At 59.3% G+C, this 17,519-nt stretch overlaps 1 protein-coding gene across 9 annotated transcripts in view; it reads left to right on the plus strand.

Moving 5' to 3' along the window:
* Positions 1-17,519, plus strand: part of Pip5k1c (phosphatidylinositol-4-phosphate 5-kinase type 1 gamma) — a 45,105-nt gene that overhangs the window by 17,176 nt on the left and 10,410 nt on the right. For 6 of the 9 annotated variants that reach the window (XM_004865854.4, XM_013065929.3, XM_013065930.3 and 3 more), the window contains 9 exons: positions 8,743-8,774; positions 9,984-10,076; positions 10,634-10,764; positions 11,517-11,634; positions 13,807-13,959; positions 14,800-15,099; positions 15,666-15,871; positions 16,879-16,962; positions 17,115-17,163. In XM_004865854.4, the coding sequence (XP_004865911.2) occupies positions 8,743-8,774; positions 9,984-10,076; positions 10,634-10,764; positions 11,517-11,634; positions 13,807-13,959; positions 14,800-15,099; positions 15,666-15,871; positions 16,879-16,962; positions 17,115-17,163 (1,166 nt within the window). Of the gene's footprint in view, positions 1-8,742; positions 8,775-9,983; positions 10,077-10,633; positions 10,765-11,516; positions 11,635-13,806; positions 13,960-14,799; positions 15,100-15,665; positions 15,872-16,878; positions 16,963-17,114; positions 17,164-17,519 lie in introns of those variants that run through there. The other 3 variants (XM_087201351.1, XM_021245144.2, XM_087201352.1) reach the window with 1 other exon arrangement.

Below are 17,519 nucleotides of genomic sequence, written 5' to 3' on the forward strand. Positions count from 1 at the left end.
ACTGTTTTCCTCAGCTTCTTCTCTCTTTTTCTTTTTTTTTTTTTTTTGGTATCAAGGATCAAACTCGGGACCATGCTCTTTTGAGGCAGGCAGCGGACCCCAGACCTTCTTTAGCTTCTTGATAGCCTTTTGGCAGTGCTGGGGTTGGAACCCAGGGCCTCTCCCGTGTTAGGCAAGCACTCACCCCTGAGCTGCACCTGCAGCTCCTTTACAGATTTTGAGACAGGGTCTCCCTAAGTTGCCCGAGTAGCTGGGATAACAGGCGTGTACCAGTGCACCCAGCTTCTTGGTAGATTTTTTGGGAAATAAATTCGTGTTGAATTTTGTTAAAGGGTTTTCTGGACCAGGATGTCTTGCTCAAGTGACTTTGAATAACTCAGGTGCCTCCAGACTCCTGCCAAATGGCCACAGTGAAAAGAGATCATTAACCTAGCAGTGACTGGCAAGGGTGCCCCCAGGGCCAGCGAGGTTGGGGCGAGGGCAGAGGAGATGACCACACAGGGCCGGCCTCTCATTTCCAGATCTGCTTGTTTTTCAAGAAACCCAGGTTTCTCTCCAAAAGCCCTGGAGTTTTAAAGTTGACTCAGTTTAAACAAACATTCCATGGCCAGAAGGGAACCTGGAGGCTCCAGGGACTTGAGTGCTGGAGATGGAGTGGGGACTGTCATCTAAAGGTGAGCCCTCTCTTGGGCTGGCTTGGGAATTAAAGATGAGCCTCAGTCCTTTGATGGCTCTGAGCCTCAGTTTCCCTACTGTCCAACAGAGCCTCCATGGTGACTGCATGGCAGGTCGAGGCCGAGACTTTGAGGCCCCCGAACCTGAGGACCCGGGACCTGGGAGAGTTCCTGTCACCACATCTGGGGGGCTTTTGTGACCCCATATGCTGGCATTGCTTCCAGAGTCACTAGGTGCTGTCTGGGAAAGTTGGTGGTTGTCACATGGTCCTGGTGTGGATGGCTGAGGCCAGGGGCACTGCTCCCTAGAGAACGGCCCAGCTGCAACATCCACAGGCCAAGGGGAGCCTGGTTTAGGGGACGGGCTCTTGGGGTGCCTGGAGCTCCCCAAATTCTTTGTATCTCTGTGCATCTGGTCAGGAGAAAGGAGGTCAGAGGCAAGGGCACCTGGCATCACCACGGACCGCTCTGCTTGTCCCGGGCCTCTGTTCCGTTTCCAGTAGGTGACTGGTACTGTGACAGAAGTCCCTGCTCACAGTGGATGAGAATTAGAAGGTGAAGTTGGGCAGGGCACTGCAGTACACACCCGTTAGCCCAGCTGCTTCAGAGGCTGAGGCAGAAGGATCACAAGTTCTAGCCCAGCCCCGGCAACTTAGTGACTTAGAACCTGTCTCAAAATAAAATGGCTGGGGGCCAGGGATTTAGCTCAGTGGTTCCACCGCCTGGCTCGAAAGTTCGAGGACCCCAGTTAGATCCCTGGTACCAAAAAACAAAACAAAACAAAACAACAACAACAAAAATAAAATGGCTGGGGATGGAGCTCAGTGTGAAGGCCCAGGGTTCCATCCCCAGCACCAGAAAAAAGAAAAAAAAAGGGTGAAGGTGGTCCTTTGCCACAGAAGGCACTGCCTGGGCAGTGGCTGCCTGCCTGAGGCCCGAGGGCTCCGTACTGTGCCCTGACCTCCTGGAGGGGGGCACCAAGGACTGGCAGCTGGGGGCTGGGGCAGATTCTGGACTTTGCCGTTACTGGGATTCACATCTTCATTTTGTTTTTTGAGGTACAACTGATACCATATAAAATTCAGCTTTTTAAGGTGTACAAGTCAGTTTTGTTTTTTCTTTACAAGTCAGTTTTTAGTAAAGTCACAATATTGTACAGCCATCACCTCTGTCTAATTCCAGAACATTCTATCACCCCTGAGCAAGCCCTGTCCCTATGAGTAGTCACCCGTCCCTCCCCAGCCCCCGTACCCCTGAGTCCACTTCCTATCTCTGGAGTCACCTGTCCTGGGCGTTTCCTGTCCACGGAGCCCAGGCTGTCCATCCTTCTGTGTCCAGCTTCTCTCACGGCTGAATCAGTAGCCCTTCAGGTGGATCCATGCCATACTTATTTGAATGTGTGGAATCCCAGGTAGATGGGAATTAAATGCTCTCCTCCTGTGCCTGAAGGGTCCCTGGTTACAGATCCCTGTGTCCGTCTTAGAACTGTGCTCAGCCTGTCACTGCAGCAGCTGTCACAGTCAGCTAGTGCTATGGAACAGGCCACCACAGACCTCAGTGCCTCTGAACAGCGCTTGACCTTTGTTTGCAATGCTGTCCCAAGTGAGCTCCATCAGGTGGTTCTGTGGGTCTTGCCCGGCATTGTGGTCAGCAGGGAGCAGGAGTCTAAGGTAGCCTTCACCTTCATGTGTCTTTGGCCCCTTGCTGGGGTGGCCCAGACCATCTGCTTGTGTGGTGTCTACAGGTGCCAGTCTGGAGCACATGGCTCAGGTGTCCGGAGGGCACCACCAGGCTGCCAGCCTTGACAAGATCTCAGCCGCTAATTGTCTAGGCTGGGCTCCAACATGTGATCCTCCTGCCTCAGCCTCCCCAGGGGCTGGGGTGACAGGCGTGCACCATCACACCCACTGTCTTCTTTACAGTTAAGGAAAAATGGTTCTCACAGGGGATCCCAGCTCTGTGTCTGTGCCTGGAGCCCCTGCCTGGCTTCTGGTCCCCATGGCCTGGTCCCTGGCAGCAGGTGTGAGTGGGCGCTTTGGGCCATCCCACTGAGATGGTGGCATGTCCTCACCTGGCCCCGTCTCCTGGTCTCTGGATACAGCCCTGCCCTGCCTGGGCTGCCTGGTGGCCAGGGTCCTGTAGCAGACATCCCTGCCCAGTACTAGCAGGCTATGAGTGGCACATGCTTCTTGCCTTCCTTAATTCAGCTATATTGTTTTATATCAGGAGTCAGACCAAAGCCCTGTGTGACTCAAACGGGCATGTCAGCTAGCAGAGTTGGGCTAGGATGGCTTCTTTGCTAATGGCTGTCAGCAAGGCCTAAGTCCTGGCCTGTGAAGGAAGTAGCAGGATGCTGAATTACGTGCAGCTGAGGTCAGTGTGACCCCAGTTAAAATCCTTTCCCCTGAATTATCGCTTCTCCCTGACTTTGTGGGTGATTGCTCATTGTGCCTGGTGCCAGTACTGGTTTGTTCTATCCTAGCAAGATAAGAAGTGCTGACTCCCTGACAGCCCTGCCTGGCGCCATTATGCCAGGTGTTCGCAGTGATTCACTAGATGCCTTCAAAGCTCTCTGGTTCTCTATTCCTTCTTACGATTGTATTCAATAAATACTGGATGTGCTTGGGGGCTTTTGTCTGTCTTTGCTGCCATCAGCAGCACTGACCACGGCCCAAGGCCCCACTCTTGGGTCTCGTTTCTGTCTGTTCTTGAATTCGCCTTGTGCTGTGGTGGCTCACAGCCCAGGACCCAAGGCAGAGGTCCTGGTGAGGTCCCCTTCCCCGCTCCCTACAGGGTCCCAGTCAGCAGTCCTGCCCTGGAATATGGGCTTGCTATGCCCCTCATGCCAGCCTGAGGCCCCTGCTCATTTCTGGCCTTCACTGCCTTTCTCTTACTTAGCTCTGTGGCAGGGCAGATGCATAACGTGTATAGCGGCCTGGGAGGGTGGTGAGGGCCTGGTGAGGGGACGAGAGGACAGGGACAGGGAACTGCTGCAGGAGGCCACTCTGAGGGGTGACATTGGCCCGAGGTCGTGGGTGAGCAAAGGCACGGAGCCTGCAGAGAACTCGAGAAGGTGCTGCAGGTGGAGAGCGTGGCTTGAGCAAGGGCCCTGGGGTAGGATGGAGCCTGGCACTGGAGGGGGTTTGAGGAGCAGGCTGTTTGGTGGGGCAGAGGGAGCGCAGGGTAGACAGGGAGGGGCCTGGCCGTGGGCTGTGGCCCCATGGGCGGAGCTGGAGCAGGTGAGACCCAGTGGGGTGGGGGTGCTGCGTCCCTTCCCATTGTCTCCTGGGCTGTCTGCTGCTCGCTTCCCCCCGCCTCTCTTCTGCCTGCCTGCTTCCTCATTATGGTCTCTGTTGCTGCTCCCCCCCCCCGCCCCCGCCCGTGCCAGCAGGCCCTCAGCACCGCCAAGGGCCCCAAGTCTCTAGGGTGGGCATGGGTGACCCGTGTCCCTCAGCCCAGCTCCTGCTGTCTGTCCCTTCCGATTCTGGGTCGCTGGCCAAGTCCTCCCTGCTGTGCCGTCTCTGCCAGCATCTGTGGGGTGTGTGGGCGTGGTGTTGTGCCTCAGTTTCCACATCCCGTAGTGTGGAGAAGCAGCTTCCGTGGAGGCCCGTTCTGACCGTTAGTCAACAAACGCTCAAGGTGTCTGCCGGGAAGAACAGGAGGAGGTGGCCTTAGTGGGCACAGAAGGCAGCTGGCGCAAGGCAGAGCGTCCAGGCAGATGACCTCGAGTCTGAGGCTGGGCAGGGACTGGGAAACAGCTGAGTGTTGGTCCCTGCTGGCAGAGGAGGCCCCCGAAGGAAGGGCCTCGGCAGTGGGTGGCAGGCTGCGGTCGCCCTGGGTCTTGATGGGGCCGGTATAGGGGCTCCCACCGCTCAGCCAGGCCACGGCGGTCCTGCGGCAGGGCCTGCCTGAGGCCACAGCGGCAGAGGAGAGGGCGGGAGAGGGCGGCTTCTCCTCAGACCCTGGCTCCTCTGACCACCCAGCCCTGGAGGCCTGGGTCACCCTGCCAGGCACCCCTTGGTGTCCCCACCCGCCCACTCTGCTGGCTGACGTGGGCTTCTACAGGCGGCTTGGCCCGCCTCTCCTCCCCCCCAACTATTTTTAAACTTAATTTCCTTGAAAACAGGGCAGCTTACTCAGGAGATAATTGCTTAGATGGCAGGCTGGGCTGAGCTGAGCTCAACAGTGACGGACAGCATTGCTCGGCCACGCAGAGACAAAGCCCCTGCCTGTCCCTGGCCTGCGTCGCCCGCCTGTCCCCTCTGCCTGTTGCTCCTGGCCCCTGGGTCCCCTGGACAGGACAACCCTACCCTTGGTGGCCGCTCCCCAGGACCTCGGCCACTACTCAGCCAGGCCTGTGTGGGTGGGGGTGGCCCAGGGCTTCCCTTTTTCCTTTCTCGTGCTAGGAATTTAACCCAGGCCTTGACACTGAGCTGTACCCCAGCTCTTTTTACTTTTTATTTTGAGATGGTCTCACTAAGTTGCCCTGCCTAGACTCGAACTTGTCATCCTCCTGCCTCAGCCTCCCAGAGTGCTGGGACGACAAGCAGGTGCCAGCACATCCTTTTTTTAGCCAGTCCAAGTGAACTGGGTAGGGGTCTGGTGGGGCTGTGAAGGCCTGTCCAGGGCTCTCAGCTTGGTCCTGGGGTGAGGCAGACTGGCCAGGGATCGGATCAGGGTTGGATCCTTCAGAGCAGGGACAGGAGCAGGACAGGATCCTTCAGAGCATGGTCCAGCGCACCATGCATGCAGGGGACACTCAGTGCTGGGTGGGGCAGCATCCTGGGCACAGAGTGGGGGCCGTGGAGATGCTGCCACCTCCTCATGGGCAGGGTGGACAGAGCCCGCCCTCAAGGGCACCTATGGTACAGGAGCTACAGAGCACAATGTGGGGAGACCACGGCCCAGACTCCGTCCTGCCTCATGCCTGACCACTTTCCCGCCTGCCCTCCTTTCCTTCCCCTGATGCCCAAGTCACAGAGCCATGAATTGTCCTGATGTTTGGCTGCCAAGGCAAAGATTGTGTCAGCTACCAGCACCTTCCGCTGCCTGCTGGCCCTAGTCCATGATGGGCCACAGCCCAGGCCATGAGAAAGAGGAGGGGACCTCGGGCTGTGAGAGATAACCACAGCCTGGGGGCTGCAGTCCATCTCGGAGGCCAGAAGTGCCTGGTGGCTGGGGTCTATGATTCCAGATACTCAGGAGGCTGAGGCAGGAGGATTGCAAGTTCAAGACCAGCCTGGGCAATTTAGTGACCTGTCTCACAGTAAGAACATATGGGATCAGGGATGCAGCTTAGTGAGAAGCCCCTGGTCTTCTCATTACCATTACCACAGGGAAAGAAAGTAAACAATAAATGATACAAAAAAAAAAAGAGAGAGATGGGCGGGGCCAATTCCTTCTGAGCTGGGAGAAGCCATCCCAGCCCCTGGCCAGCATCTAGTGGCTGCTGGCATCTTCTGCGTTCCTGGGCTTGTAGACCCTAGGTGGCCATCTCTGCCTCCATGGTCATGTGTCACTTTTCCCCTGCGTCTGCCTAGCCGTCACACAGGGACGTCAGTCGTGCTGGATCAGGACCCCTGGTCAGGTCTGCACAGATCCCATTTCCAAATAGGCCCCATTCTGGGCTCCAGAAGCATGAATGTGAGGGAGGGGCTCAGGGACAGGGTCAGCCATCGGGCACAGCTGTCGTTCCCGTGGCGTCAGACCCAAGTGTCAGCCCCAGGCCGGCATCTGTCCTCCTTCACCTGAACACAGGCAGTGGCCATATAGGATTGCTTGATTTCTTCCCTTCCTTCCTTCTCTCCTTCCTTTCCTCCCTCCCTCCCTTCCTTCTCCCACACCCCCTTCTTACTTTCCAGGCAGAGTCTCACTAAGTCCCTAAGTTGCCCAGGCTGGGCTTAAACTTGCCATCCTCCTGCCTCAGCCTCTCAGAGTGCTGGGATTATGGGTCTGCAGAACTGTGCCAGGCTACGTTTTGTATCTGTAACCCGGCGGTCCCCTTGTCATTTGGGGGCCCCTTGCCTGTGGGAGCTGCCTCCTCCTCCCGCACCGTGTCTCTGCCCAGCCTGAGCCCCACCCTGGCCTCATCCCCTCTCTCTCCTCACCGGCCACTGCCTGGCTGAACCTCACCTCCTTGGCCCCAAGCTTGCTCTGGAGCCTGACCCTCCCCGGGACCTGTGGTGTCTGGGTCAGAGCTGGGAGGTGGCCAAGGAGTATGCAGCCCCCCTGTGTGACACAAGGTGGTCGGGGACACATCCTGCCTGTATAGGCCCCAGCCCAGCCCAGGACCCTGCTGTGTGACCTTGGTCAGGTCCCCTGCCCTCCCTGGGCCTCAGGCTCCTTATTTGTGAAGGGAGAATAGAATGAGAGGACAGCTGGAAACCAGCCCCAAGGGAGGGCCTGCTCCTGGGTTATTAAAGAGAATTGGGAAGCGGGGCATGGTGGTGCACGCCTGTTATCCCAGTGCTCTCAGAGTCTGAGGCAGGAGAATCCTGACTTCCAGCCCAGCCTGGGCGCCTTAGTGAGACCCTATATCAAGACAAAAGCTGAAAAGGACTGGGGGTGTGGCCCAGTGCAAAGGCTGCAAGGTCTCTGAGGACAGCAGCAGCATGGTGCGGAGCCCTGGCCTTGCGCTACCATCTGCCACAGCGTGGCTGCACCCGGCCTGCCTGCTTCCTCCCTAGCCCTTACTGCACAATCACTTGGGCATCTCCTCCTCAGAGGCCCCTCTGCGGGCTCTGCCTTCACCCATGAGGCCCCCTCCCTTGGCTGAGCCCCTTGTAGCTGAGTCCTGGACTGCCCTGGTCACCAGGTGCACAGGTTCCCCAGGTGGCTGTGACAGATCATACAGATGTGGCCTAAGACAGTGACGCTTCTTACCTCACAGTGCTTGGGTCCAGAGGCCAACACAGCCTCCCAGGCCTGAGTCCAGGCACTGGCGGCAAGGCTGCTTCTCCGAGGCTCTGGGGAGACCCCAGTCCCTGTCTGAGCCCCTAGAGGCGCCCACAGCCCTCCGCTTGCAGCCCTGTCCTCCATCTGCAAAGCCGGCAGCGCAGGCGTCTTCAACCTCCCTCGCCATCTCAGGGGGACCTGGGGGACACTGGGCCCGGATGGTCAGGGTGACCCCTCTCAGGGCCTTTGGTCACAACCTCAGTCCGATGCTGGGATGAGGATGTGAGCGTCTTTTTCCCCACCCCTCCCTCCTCACAGAGGGGGCTGGTTGGCTTTGCAGTCCTGGTGCCCGTGCAGGCAGGGGGCATGGGTACAGAGCAGGATAAGGTATGGAGCCTCCCCTCTGCCTCCTGTGCCTGTTCCCATTGCTCCTACAAACTCCCAGGTAGGGAGAAAGGCCTGGGCCCGGCTGGTTCCCACTGACCACGGCCCCCTGAGTCCTGGGCTCCTCTAGACTCAGCTGGCCTGGCCCTGGGGACGGAGTCTAGGAGGGCGCTATGGGGCCGGGCGGGGCTGCGCTCAGTGCCTTTCTCCCAGAGGTCCTGATCTCCCTGTGATTGTGAGGGGACGGGGATGGGCCTTGGACGACAGTCCCCTGGTGCCTGGCCCCCAAACCTGATGTCTGTGGGGATGGGGTCACTCAGCCGGGATTCACTCTGCCATCCCCGCCTGCTCCACCAGGTCCCCGCCCCCATGGCACAGGCAGGACCCAGGAGTGCCCTGACTGACGTCCCTGGCTGCTTGTCCCCTCCAGGCTGAGTGTCCCCAATCTGCAATGCCCCCACCTGCTCAGGGACCCCCACAAGCCCCAGCATAGGGTGAGCACCATAGGTGCTGGTGGCCCCAGTGCAGGGTGACTGGCCAGAGCCCAGTGACCACACACCCCCATGTTAGGCTCCGCCCAGTCCCCTAGCCTGGGGAATCTGTGTCTGTGCATGTGACCTTGAGATGGTGCCTGCGTGGCTGCAGTTACCTGGTTCTCCTGTCCCTTTCCAGGGGTCCCAGGCACTCAGTGAGAGTGGGGGAGGGGCAGGCAGGGCCCCTGGTGACCAGGATGGCAGGGTGGCCAGCAGGGTGGTCCACTTGCTGAAAGCCCTCCTCCTGTCCCCCCCAGGCCTGGCTCAGAAGAAGGCAGCCCTGGCAGAGGTGAGTGTGGGAATGGGTGCAGGGCTGGGGTCCCTACCTAACCTGCCTGGGCCAGAAGATAGGGAGAGGCAGCCCTTGGGGACTGGGGAGGAGGCACCTTTGAGCATCAGCAGGCAGGGTGGACGTGGTGGCCTTCAGGTTGTGCAGGCGAAATGGGGCAGTGGGGAGAGGGGTGCTCTGTGTGTGTGTGTGTGTGTGTGTGTGTGTGTGTGTGTTCCAGGCCAGACAGGGCTTGTCCCTGTGACCTAGTCCCTGCTCCCCAGCACGGGTTGGGGGGCATCCTGGCCCCAGCAGGAGCCAGTGTGGCTGTGGCCATCCAACCCTGCCCTTCTCCATGGATGCCTCCTGCCCACGCATCCTTATGAGCACGCTGTGTCCAAACCAGGGCCTTGGCTGCTGGCACGGTGGGAGCCCGCAGGGAGGGGTGTGGAAACCTGGCCTCTGATCCTGAGGAGAGCCTGCCCCCTGGTGGCCACTGGGGAGGACGCACTGGAGCCTGCTGAGAAGCAGCCCAGGAGGCCTGGCGGGGACAGGGACGAGGGATTCCTGGAGCTGAGGCCATCCCGGCATGGGTGGCATTGCTGGGTAGATCTCGGGGAGGGCCCATGGTTGTCACCTGGCAGGCAGGGCCACAGAGGGACCGACCCTGTCTGCAGACCCGGCCCAGCTGCCCTGGGCTGATCTTGGCCAACGGCTGCATCCATCGCATCCTTGAGGGGGTACGGGCAGGGTCAGCCACACTGGGGTCCATGGCTCACATCCAGCAGCCGTGACACCCCTGCTGTCCATGACAGGCGGCTGCAGCCAGGCTCTCAGCTATGGGATGCCCTCAGGGAGGAAAGGCACAGGCGGCTGGGCCAGGCAGGGCCTCCTCAGGTCTGCGCCCATCTTTGTGTGGACATCTTTCCCTGTCCCCCATGGGAGCTCCTGGCATGGAAGAAGCAGAGGCCAGGGATGCTGCAGTGCCTGGAATGCCCCTGCCCTGGTGTCCCCGGTGCTTGAGGAACCGTCTCCCACCTGCACAGCTGGGCCATGGCTGCCATGCACTCCCCCACCCCCCTGGGCGCCTCATGGACAACCAGGGGGACACCACGGGGTCCTGACCCACCCTGTCTGGGAGTCACTTGGTGACTCAGTCCCTTCTCCCGGTGTTTCTGAAGCCTCTGGGGCCCCTCGCGGACTTCACGCTTCCTGCTTCCTTGTCCCCAGGCCCCGTCGATGACTGGACAGCCTGGCCCCGGCCATGGAAAGAAGCTGGGGCACCGAGGCGTGGACGCATCTGGCGAGACCACCTACAAGAAGGTCCCCTGTGTGCTTGGGACCATGGAGGGACAGGGACCCACAGGCGCCCCCACCATGCATGCAAGGCCAGGCAGAGGCAGTGCTCTCGGGGACCTCAGACCTGGCCCACAGCTGCTGTCCCCATCCTGGCCTGAGCTGCACTTTGAAAACTGTAACAGCGTAGCTGGGTTATGGCACACGCCAGTCGTCCGGGGAGTCTGAGGCAGGAGGACCACAAGTTCAAGCCCAGCCTGGGCAACTGAGCAATTTAGGGAGAACCTGCATCAAAATAAAAAAAAAAAAAGGCTGAGGATGCAACTCGGCATGAAAGCCCAACACTGCAGGAAAAATCCTAGCTTTGCTGAAGTAGAATAAAACAGTGTGTGACCCCTTCCTGCCAGTCCTCTCCCTGTGTGGCCAGGGCAGGGCGGGTTCCCAAGGCAGCTGTGCCCTGGGCCACACAGGCCTAGCGGGTCTGGTGGGAGAGGTACAGCCAGATACCAACTCCCCACACACACACACGGATGCAGGGCCTGGCCGGGGGCCTGACGTCCCCACGTGTCCCCGTTTCCCTGCAGACCACATCCTCCACTCTTAAGGGAGCCATCCAGCTGGGCATCGGCTACACCGTGGGCAACCTGAGCTCCAAGCCTGAGCGAGATGTCCTCATGCAAGACTTCTATGTGGTGGAGAGCATCTTCTTCCCCAGGTGGGCCGGCTCGCACACCCACAGAGCGGCTTGGGCCGTCAGGCTGCTGTGGGGCAGAGGAGCTCCTGTCATGGAGTGGCCTCCCTGTGTTCTGAGCGCCCTTCGCTACTGAAAACGGCAGCCGAAACAGAGGGACCCCACAGAAAAGCAGTTTTTTGGGCCGGGATTTAGCTCAGTGGTGCCACGCCTGCCTCACAAGCTCAAGGCCCTAAATTCCATCCCCGGTACAAAAGGAAAAACAAAAAGCAGTTTTTTAAAAACAGGAGGGCCGGGGATTTAGCTCAGTGGTTCCAGCACCTGCCTCGCAAGCGCAAGGTCCCGAGTTTGATCCCCGGTACAAAAACAAAAAAACAAGAGAAAGAAGAGGTGGCAGTTCATTTTTGTTTCACATGAAAATACCACAGGTGATCCCAAAGTGATCAGGTGGCCACACTGTGTTAGGGTCGCACACAGCTTCTGGTTCTCCCACTCTGCCATCTCTAGTATGTAGCCAGCAGTTCTGGATGGCTGTCTGTTGTCCTGCCATCATGTCTGCATTCTCGCAGCAGGAAAGAGGAGAAAGGCCCAGCCAGGAAGTAATACACATTGTTTCTGCCCTGCTGACGTCTTTGGCAGGGTGCTGTCTTGACCACACCTAGCTGCAAGAGAGGCTGGGAGTCCCTGTGTCCCGGCAGGAGCCCCATGTCATTTGTGGGAGAGGTGCCCAGAAACCACCATCCCTCACAGACAAACCCCTGCATCCTCTTCCACAGTGAAGGCAGCAACCTCACCCCTGCCCACCACTTCCAGGATTTTCGGTTCAAGACGTATGCTCCGGTTGCCTTCCGCTACTTCCGGGAGCTCTTTGGGATCCGGCCGGATGATTACCTGGTAAGTGTGGGTCAGCTTCCCCCATGGGACAGCGCAGTCCGGCTCCGGGCAGAATACAGCACTGTGTGCTCTCACAGGTGCTGAGGGGCAGGATCCGGGTCCCTGTGACACCCGCCCAGGAAGGGGCACCTGCTGTCTTCCAAAGCTCCTCCCTTGCCATCAAGGGCTATTTGTCACCCCATCAAGGGGGTCTGTGGGCAAGAAGACATTGTGGCTTTTTGTAATCTGTTGGCCATCTTGGCCATTCCATCTCTTGCCACATTGATTGGTTACAACAGTTTCAAGGGCATGGTGGTGCACACCTGTCATCTCAGCACTTAGGCTGAGGCAGGAGGATCGCAACTTCAAGGCCAGCCCAGGCTCTAGCTACTTAGCAAAACTCCCTGTCAAAATTCAACATAAAGAAAGGGTCTGGAGATGTGGCTTGGTGCGAAGGCCCTGGGTTCAGCCCCCAGTACTGCAAAGGAAAAACGAGTGAAGCCAGGTTTGATGGTGCATGCCTATAATCCAAGCATTTGGGAGGCTGAGGCAGGAGGATCCCTGCAAATTTGAGTCCAGCCTGGGCTTCATAATCAGACTCCATCTCAGAACACGCACCCACAGGAGAAGAAGGCATATCTGAGCTTGTGGTTCTAGTCCATGGCGGGTTGGGCTGTTGCTCTGGGCTGTGGCAGCCCTGCACATCACTGTGGGAGCAAGCAGTGGGGCAGAATCGCTCACCTCTCACCAGCCTGGGAGCAGAGGAGGAAGAGACCAGGGTCCCAGTGGTCCCTGCAAGGCCACACCACACACCCTGACTTCCTCCCTCTAGGCCCCACCTCTTTAAAGCTCCACTGCCTCTCGATACCGAGAAGCTGAGGTCCGCACTGATCCATCACACACAGACCATGGGGCACTTGTCCTCACCACTGAGAGGGTTGAGCCCGGGTCCCACCGGTGCCTCTCTGCCTCGTGTGCTCTGCAGACCCGTATTTGGTTCGTGTTCGTCTCTGGGTCACCTGTGTCCTCTGCAGCCACAAGTGACAGCTGATCCCAGGGTACCCCTGGCCAGTCTGATCTGTGTCTCCTGATTGCACTGCTTGTTGCTGAACCCCGTGCCTCTGTGTAGCTGTGCCTCTTTCCTCCCTTACCCCAAGCTGGGCAGTGCAGGGAGCAGGGCTGTTTGGAGTACAGAGCTCCCCAGGCAAGGCCCCCAAGGCCAGGCTGTCGGTGAGATTCCCTGGCATCATTGATGGCAATGGGGTCCTGTCTGACCCCGGTGAAGGCGAGTCCTGGGTTCCCCGGGCTTGAGGTGACAGCGTCCTGTCTGGGTCACGTCCCTTCCTCCTCGGGCTTGTCAGGAGGGCCGGGGCCAGACGTGGGCCTTTCTGTCTCCTGTGGATATCTGTGGCTCGTGGCCGTGGGTGGAGAAAGGACAGACAGATGGCCGGGCCTGGTGACAGCTGAGGCTTGGATGCGTCTCCGGCCCTCAGCGTCCTCCCGCGCTGGGTGGGGGAGGTAGGGAGTGGATGCAGAGGGGAAATGTAAACGTCAGTGGGAGAGAAAGTGAGGAGAAGACCAGAATGAGAGCTAGGGTTGGGGTGCAGGGTGGAGGGAGCCAGGGGGCTGGGCATCCGAGATACGGCTCCGTCCTGTCTCTTCCTGCTGTCACTGGAATGTGGCTCTTATCCCAAAAGTCACTTCATGGCCCAAGTTGGCCCCTGGGATTCCAGCTATTGCATCAGCATTCCAGGTGGGAAATAAGGCAGGAGAGAGGGCACAGAGGCAGGTGCACCTGTTTCTACCTGTGTAGGGAGCCTTCCCGAAACCCCCACTCCTCAGTTTCTGCTCATGAGATTGGGCAGAGCTGATGCTGTGGCCACACCAGCTGCAGAAAGGGTGGGGATGCATCTCAGCCTGGAGCCTCAGCACCTCAGTGTGCACCTCAGTGGAGTATCACACCTCCGTGTGATGGGGTCTCTGTGACTAACTGGAGAGGGGGAAACCTGGGGGACCCACACCCCAGCAGATTGGCCTGGGGCCATGGAGGGACTGGGTGACCTGAGGCAAGTCGCTGCCCTTCTCTGAGTCTGTGCTCTTTCGGTTTCGTCTGTAACCGGGAGCTGAGCTCTGGTGGGCGAGGCCAGGGCAGCGGGACAGAGCTGCGCTGCTGACACAGCCCCTGCCTTTCAGTACTCGCTGTGCAATGAGCCGCTCATCGAGCTCTCGAACCCGGGCGCCAGCGGCTCCCTCTTCTACGTCACCAGTGACGATGAGTTCATCATCAAGACCGTGATGCACAAGGAGGCCGAGTTCCTGCAGAAGCTGCTGCCCGGCTACTACATGGTATGCGGCCCGTCCCCACCCGTGTGGCCCCTCGGCAAGCTGGCTCCTTGGTGACCATCCCTGGCACAGGGTGGACCTGGTCCCTGCCTGGCTCCCTGTGACCTCTGTGCCTTGAGTCCCAGAAATCACATCGCCCCCAACCTCTGGGCGTGCGGTGACTCAGTAGCATGGTGGGGAGGGGATGGCCACCAGCTGGCGCCACTTGTAGAAGATCAGCTGCTGGGGCAGGAGCGGCTCCATCCACCTCCCAGTGCTGTGATTCCCAGTGGAGGACACTGGGGACAAGGCTTCAGGTGCACAGAGCTGCAGGCGGGCACCTCACCAGGGACACCTCCCATTCTGCGGAGGCTGAGTGCTGCCACACAGCCCCCTTGGGCCACCCACCTGGCATGGACTGTGACTCAGTTTGCCCTTTGGGATGGCTAGGGCAGAACCCTAGGGCCCCCTAGATCAGGGTTCAGCAGGGCTGGGCACGGTGGCACACAGCTGTCATCCGCACTCTGGGAGGCTGAGGCAGGAGAATGACAAGTTCGAGCCCAGCCTGGGCAATTTAGCAACTTAGCAGAATAAAAATGCGCTCAGAATAAAAAGCGCTGGGATACAGCTTAACATGAATGCCCTGGGTTCAATCCCTGGTGCTGAAAAAAGGTTTTGAAAAATAATAAAGGTTCCTGTGGTCCATATTTTTGTCTTTGGGAGCTGGCCCCATGGACCAGAGCCTGATGTTGTGGGTCCAGTGAAGCCATGCTGGGGACAAGTGGGGCAGCAGCAGCACTGGGGAACAGTGTGGGTCCCTGTGAGGGTCCCTGCTGACGGCCTGGCCACCCTGTCGCCTGGCAGAACCTCAACCAGAACCCCCGCACGCTGCTGCCCAAGTTCTACGGGCTGTACTGTGTGCAGTCGGGTGGCAAGAACATTCGCGTGGTGGTCATGAACAACGTGCTTCCGCGGGTCGTCAAGATGCACCTCAAGTTCGACCTCAAGGGCTCCACCTACAAGCGGCGTGCCAGCCGCAAGGAGAAGGAGAAGAGCCTGCCCACCTACAAGGACCTGGACTTCATGCAGGACATGCCCGAGGGGCTGCTACTTGATGCCGATACCTTTGGCGCCCTGGTCAAGACACTACAGCGCGACTGCCTGGTGAGGTCCGCGGCTGCCCCCCACCCCGCCACCTGTCTGCTCCCTGCCGGGGTCCATCCCTGTGGGGCTCCCGGACCAGGGCTCCCCAGCTGGCTACATGGGCTCTCTGGGTCTGTTTCCTCACCTGTTGAGTGGGACAAGCCTCTGCCCACGCTGTGGTGACTATGAGTGTCTATTCCCAGCAGACACTGGGCATGTGTCCCTCCAGAAGTAGTTAGAAGCAGAAACGGACCAGGCACAGTGGTGCACACCCATCATCCCAGCACTCTGGGAGGCTGAGGGAGGAGGATCTCAAGTTCAAGTCCAGCCTGGGCAACTTAGTAACTTAACCAGACCCTGTTTCCCAAAAAAAGGTTCTGGGGATGGAGCTCAGCGCAAAGGCCCTGAGTCCACTTCCCAGTGCCAGACTCTCAGGCTGACATCCCAGCCTGGCCACCCCCTGAGTGACCTGAGCTCAATCCTCTGGCCTGTTGGGGTGGTGATAGGTACCTCAGCGTGGCCGCAAGGCCTGCTGTGGGACCAGGGTGGCGACCACGGGTCTCCTGATCACTTCCTCGCCCCACCAGGTGCTGGAGAGCTTCAAGATCATGGACTACAGCCTGCTGCTCGGCGTCCACAACATCGACCAGCAGGAGAGGGAGCGGCAGGCGGAGGGTGCTCAGAGCACAGCGGACGAGAAGCGGCCAGTGGGCCAGAAGGCGCTCTACTCCACCGCCATGGAGTCCATCCAGGGTGGTGCCGTGCGCGGCGAGGCCATCGACACCGACGACACGTAGGTGGGGCCGGGCGCAGAGAGCTGGGGGCCATGCCCGCTGAGCAGGGCTCTGGGCTGGGGAAGCGTATCAGGGTGCACAACCAGCTGGGGCCAGGCCCTGCAGTGATCCCACCACCCCCAGGGCAGAGGAAGCACCAGTCTGGGCCCTAGCCAGGGTGAGGTGGGGGAGCGAGCACCCGGCACAGCCGCCAGCGTCAGACTGCTTTGGTGTTTGTAGGGTGGGTCTGCCTGCGTGGGGCACGGCAGGGGAGCAGGGAAGCTCAGCTTCCCTGGTGTGCGTGCATGGGCTGCTGCCGCCCGGCCTGCAGTCTGGAGCTGTGGTGGCTTTGGGACAGCTGCTGCCTCGCATGACCTCACTAACTGCAAGGGGCTGGGTGGGTGTGGGCGTGGGGTCCAGTGGTGTGACTGTGCCCAGCCTGAGCCCAAGACCTGGCAGGGCCCTCCTGGGAGTGCAGGGCATGTCTTCATGTGTGCATTGATGTACATTCACAGGTGTGTGTGTGTATGCGTGGATATGTGCATGTCTGCTTACATATGAGAGTTTCGAGTATATGTGATGTATGTGTGCATGGGGTCTGTGTGAGTGCATGTCCGTGCGTGTGTCTGTGTGTGGGGTGTGCAAGCACACATTATCTAATTGCATGTGTGTGGGTGTGTTCATGTGTGCGTGCTGGTGTGTATGTGGACACGTGTGTGCTGCACGTGGGTGAGTACATGTGGATGTGTGCATGCATGTATGGCTAGGCATTTTGCCAGTCTAACGTGGCATTAGCATTTATAACCTCCTGGCATGCATGTGCGAGGTGTGCTCACTCAGATTGTGTGGCAAGGAGCCCACAGCAGCATCCAGCCTCTAGTTCTGAGCATGAGTGCAGCTCAGCCATCAGGACAGGACAGTGGGTCTCGGGTGGGGACTCAGCAGCTGCGGCCTGGTGGCAAGATGGCCTCGTGGGCCCAGGTCCCCCAGACCCGCCATACTGACCCCTGTGGACCTCTCTCTGCAGGATGGGTGGGATCCCAGCTGTGAACGGACGCGGAGAGCGGCTGCTGCTGCACATAGGTATCATCGATATCCTGCAGTCCTACAGGTGTGTCTCTGCGCCTGCGCTGCACGTACCCCGTTCCTGCCGTGCCTGCGCTGTGTGCACTCTGTCCGTCTCCTGTGCGCCTGCACCGCCTCATGCTGCCTGGGGAAGTCACCTGGCCCCGGCCAATGACCTTCGGGCCCTTCTCTCTGCAGGTTCATCAAGAAGCTCGAGCATACCTGGAAAGCCCTTGTCCATGATGGGGTGAGTGTCCTCCCTTCCTCCTCTCTCCGCCATTAGTCCACACGCACAACCGGCTCCTGCACAAGGGCTGAGGCGCCAAGGGAGGCATCGCACCTTCCTAGGCACTGACAGGCCAGTAGGCACAGGCTGTCACCAATCTAGACCACCATGTCAGGGGATACAGGCAGCCGAGAGCCCCACAGGGGACTCTGCCCCTAGGGTCAGGGACACCGCATTGTGTTGGGAGGATGCCTCAGGACAGCCTGAGCTGAGTAAGCCCATCCCAGAAATGCTTCCTGTGCACTGTGATGTCCTGACCGGCCCTGCAGGGGCTCCTCGAGTCCCCACAAGGATCTTGTCTGGGTGGGTGGCTCTTT

Source organism: Heterocephalus glaber, unplaced genomic scaffold, assembly GCF_053883595.1.
Source record: "Heterocephalus glaber isolate CG9 unplaced genomic scaffold, H.glaber_assembly_v1.0 deba00001760, whole genome shotgun sequence".
In the NCBI taxonomy this organism is placed as follows: Eukaryota; Metazoa; Chordata; class Mammalia; order Rodentia; family Bathyergidae; genus Heterocephalus; species Heterocephalus glaber.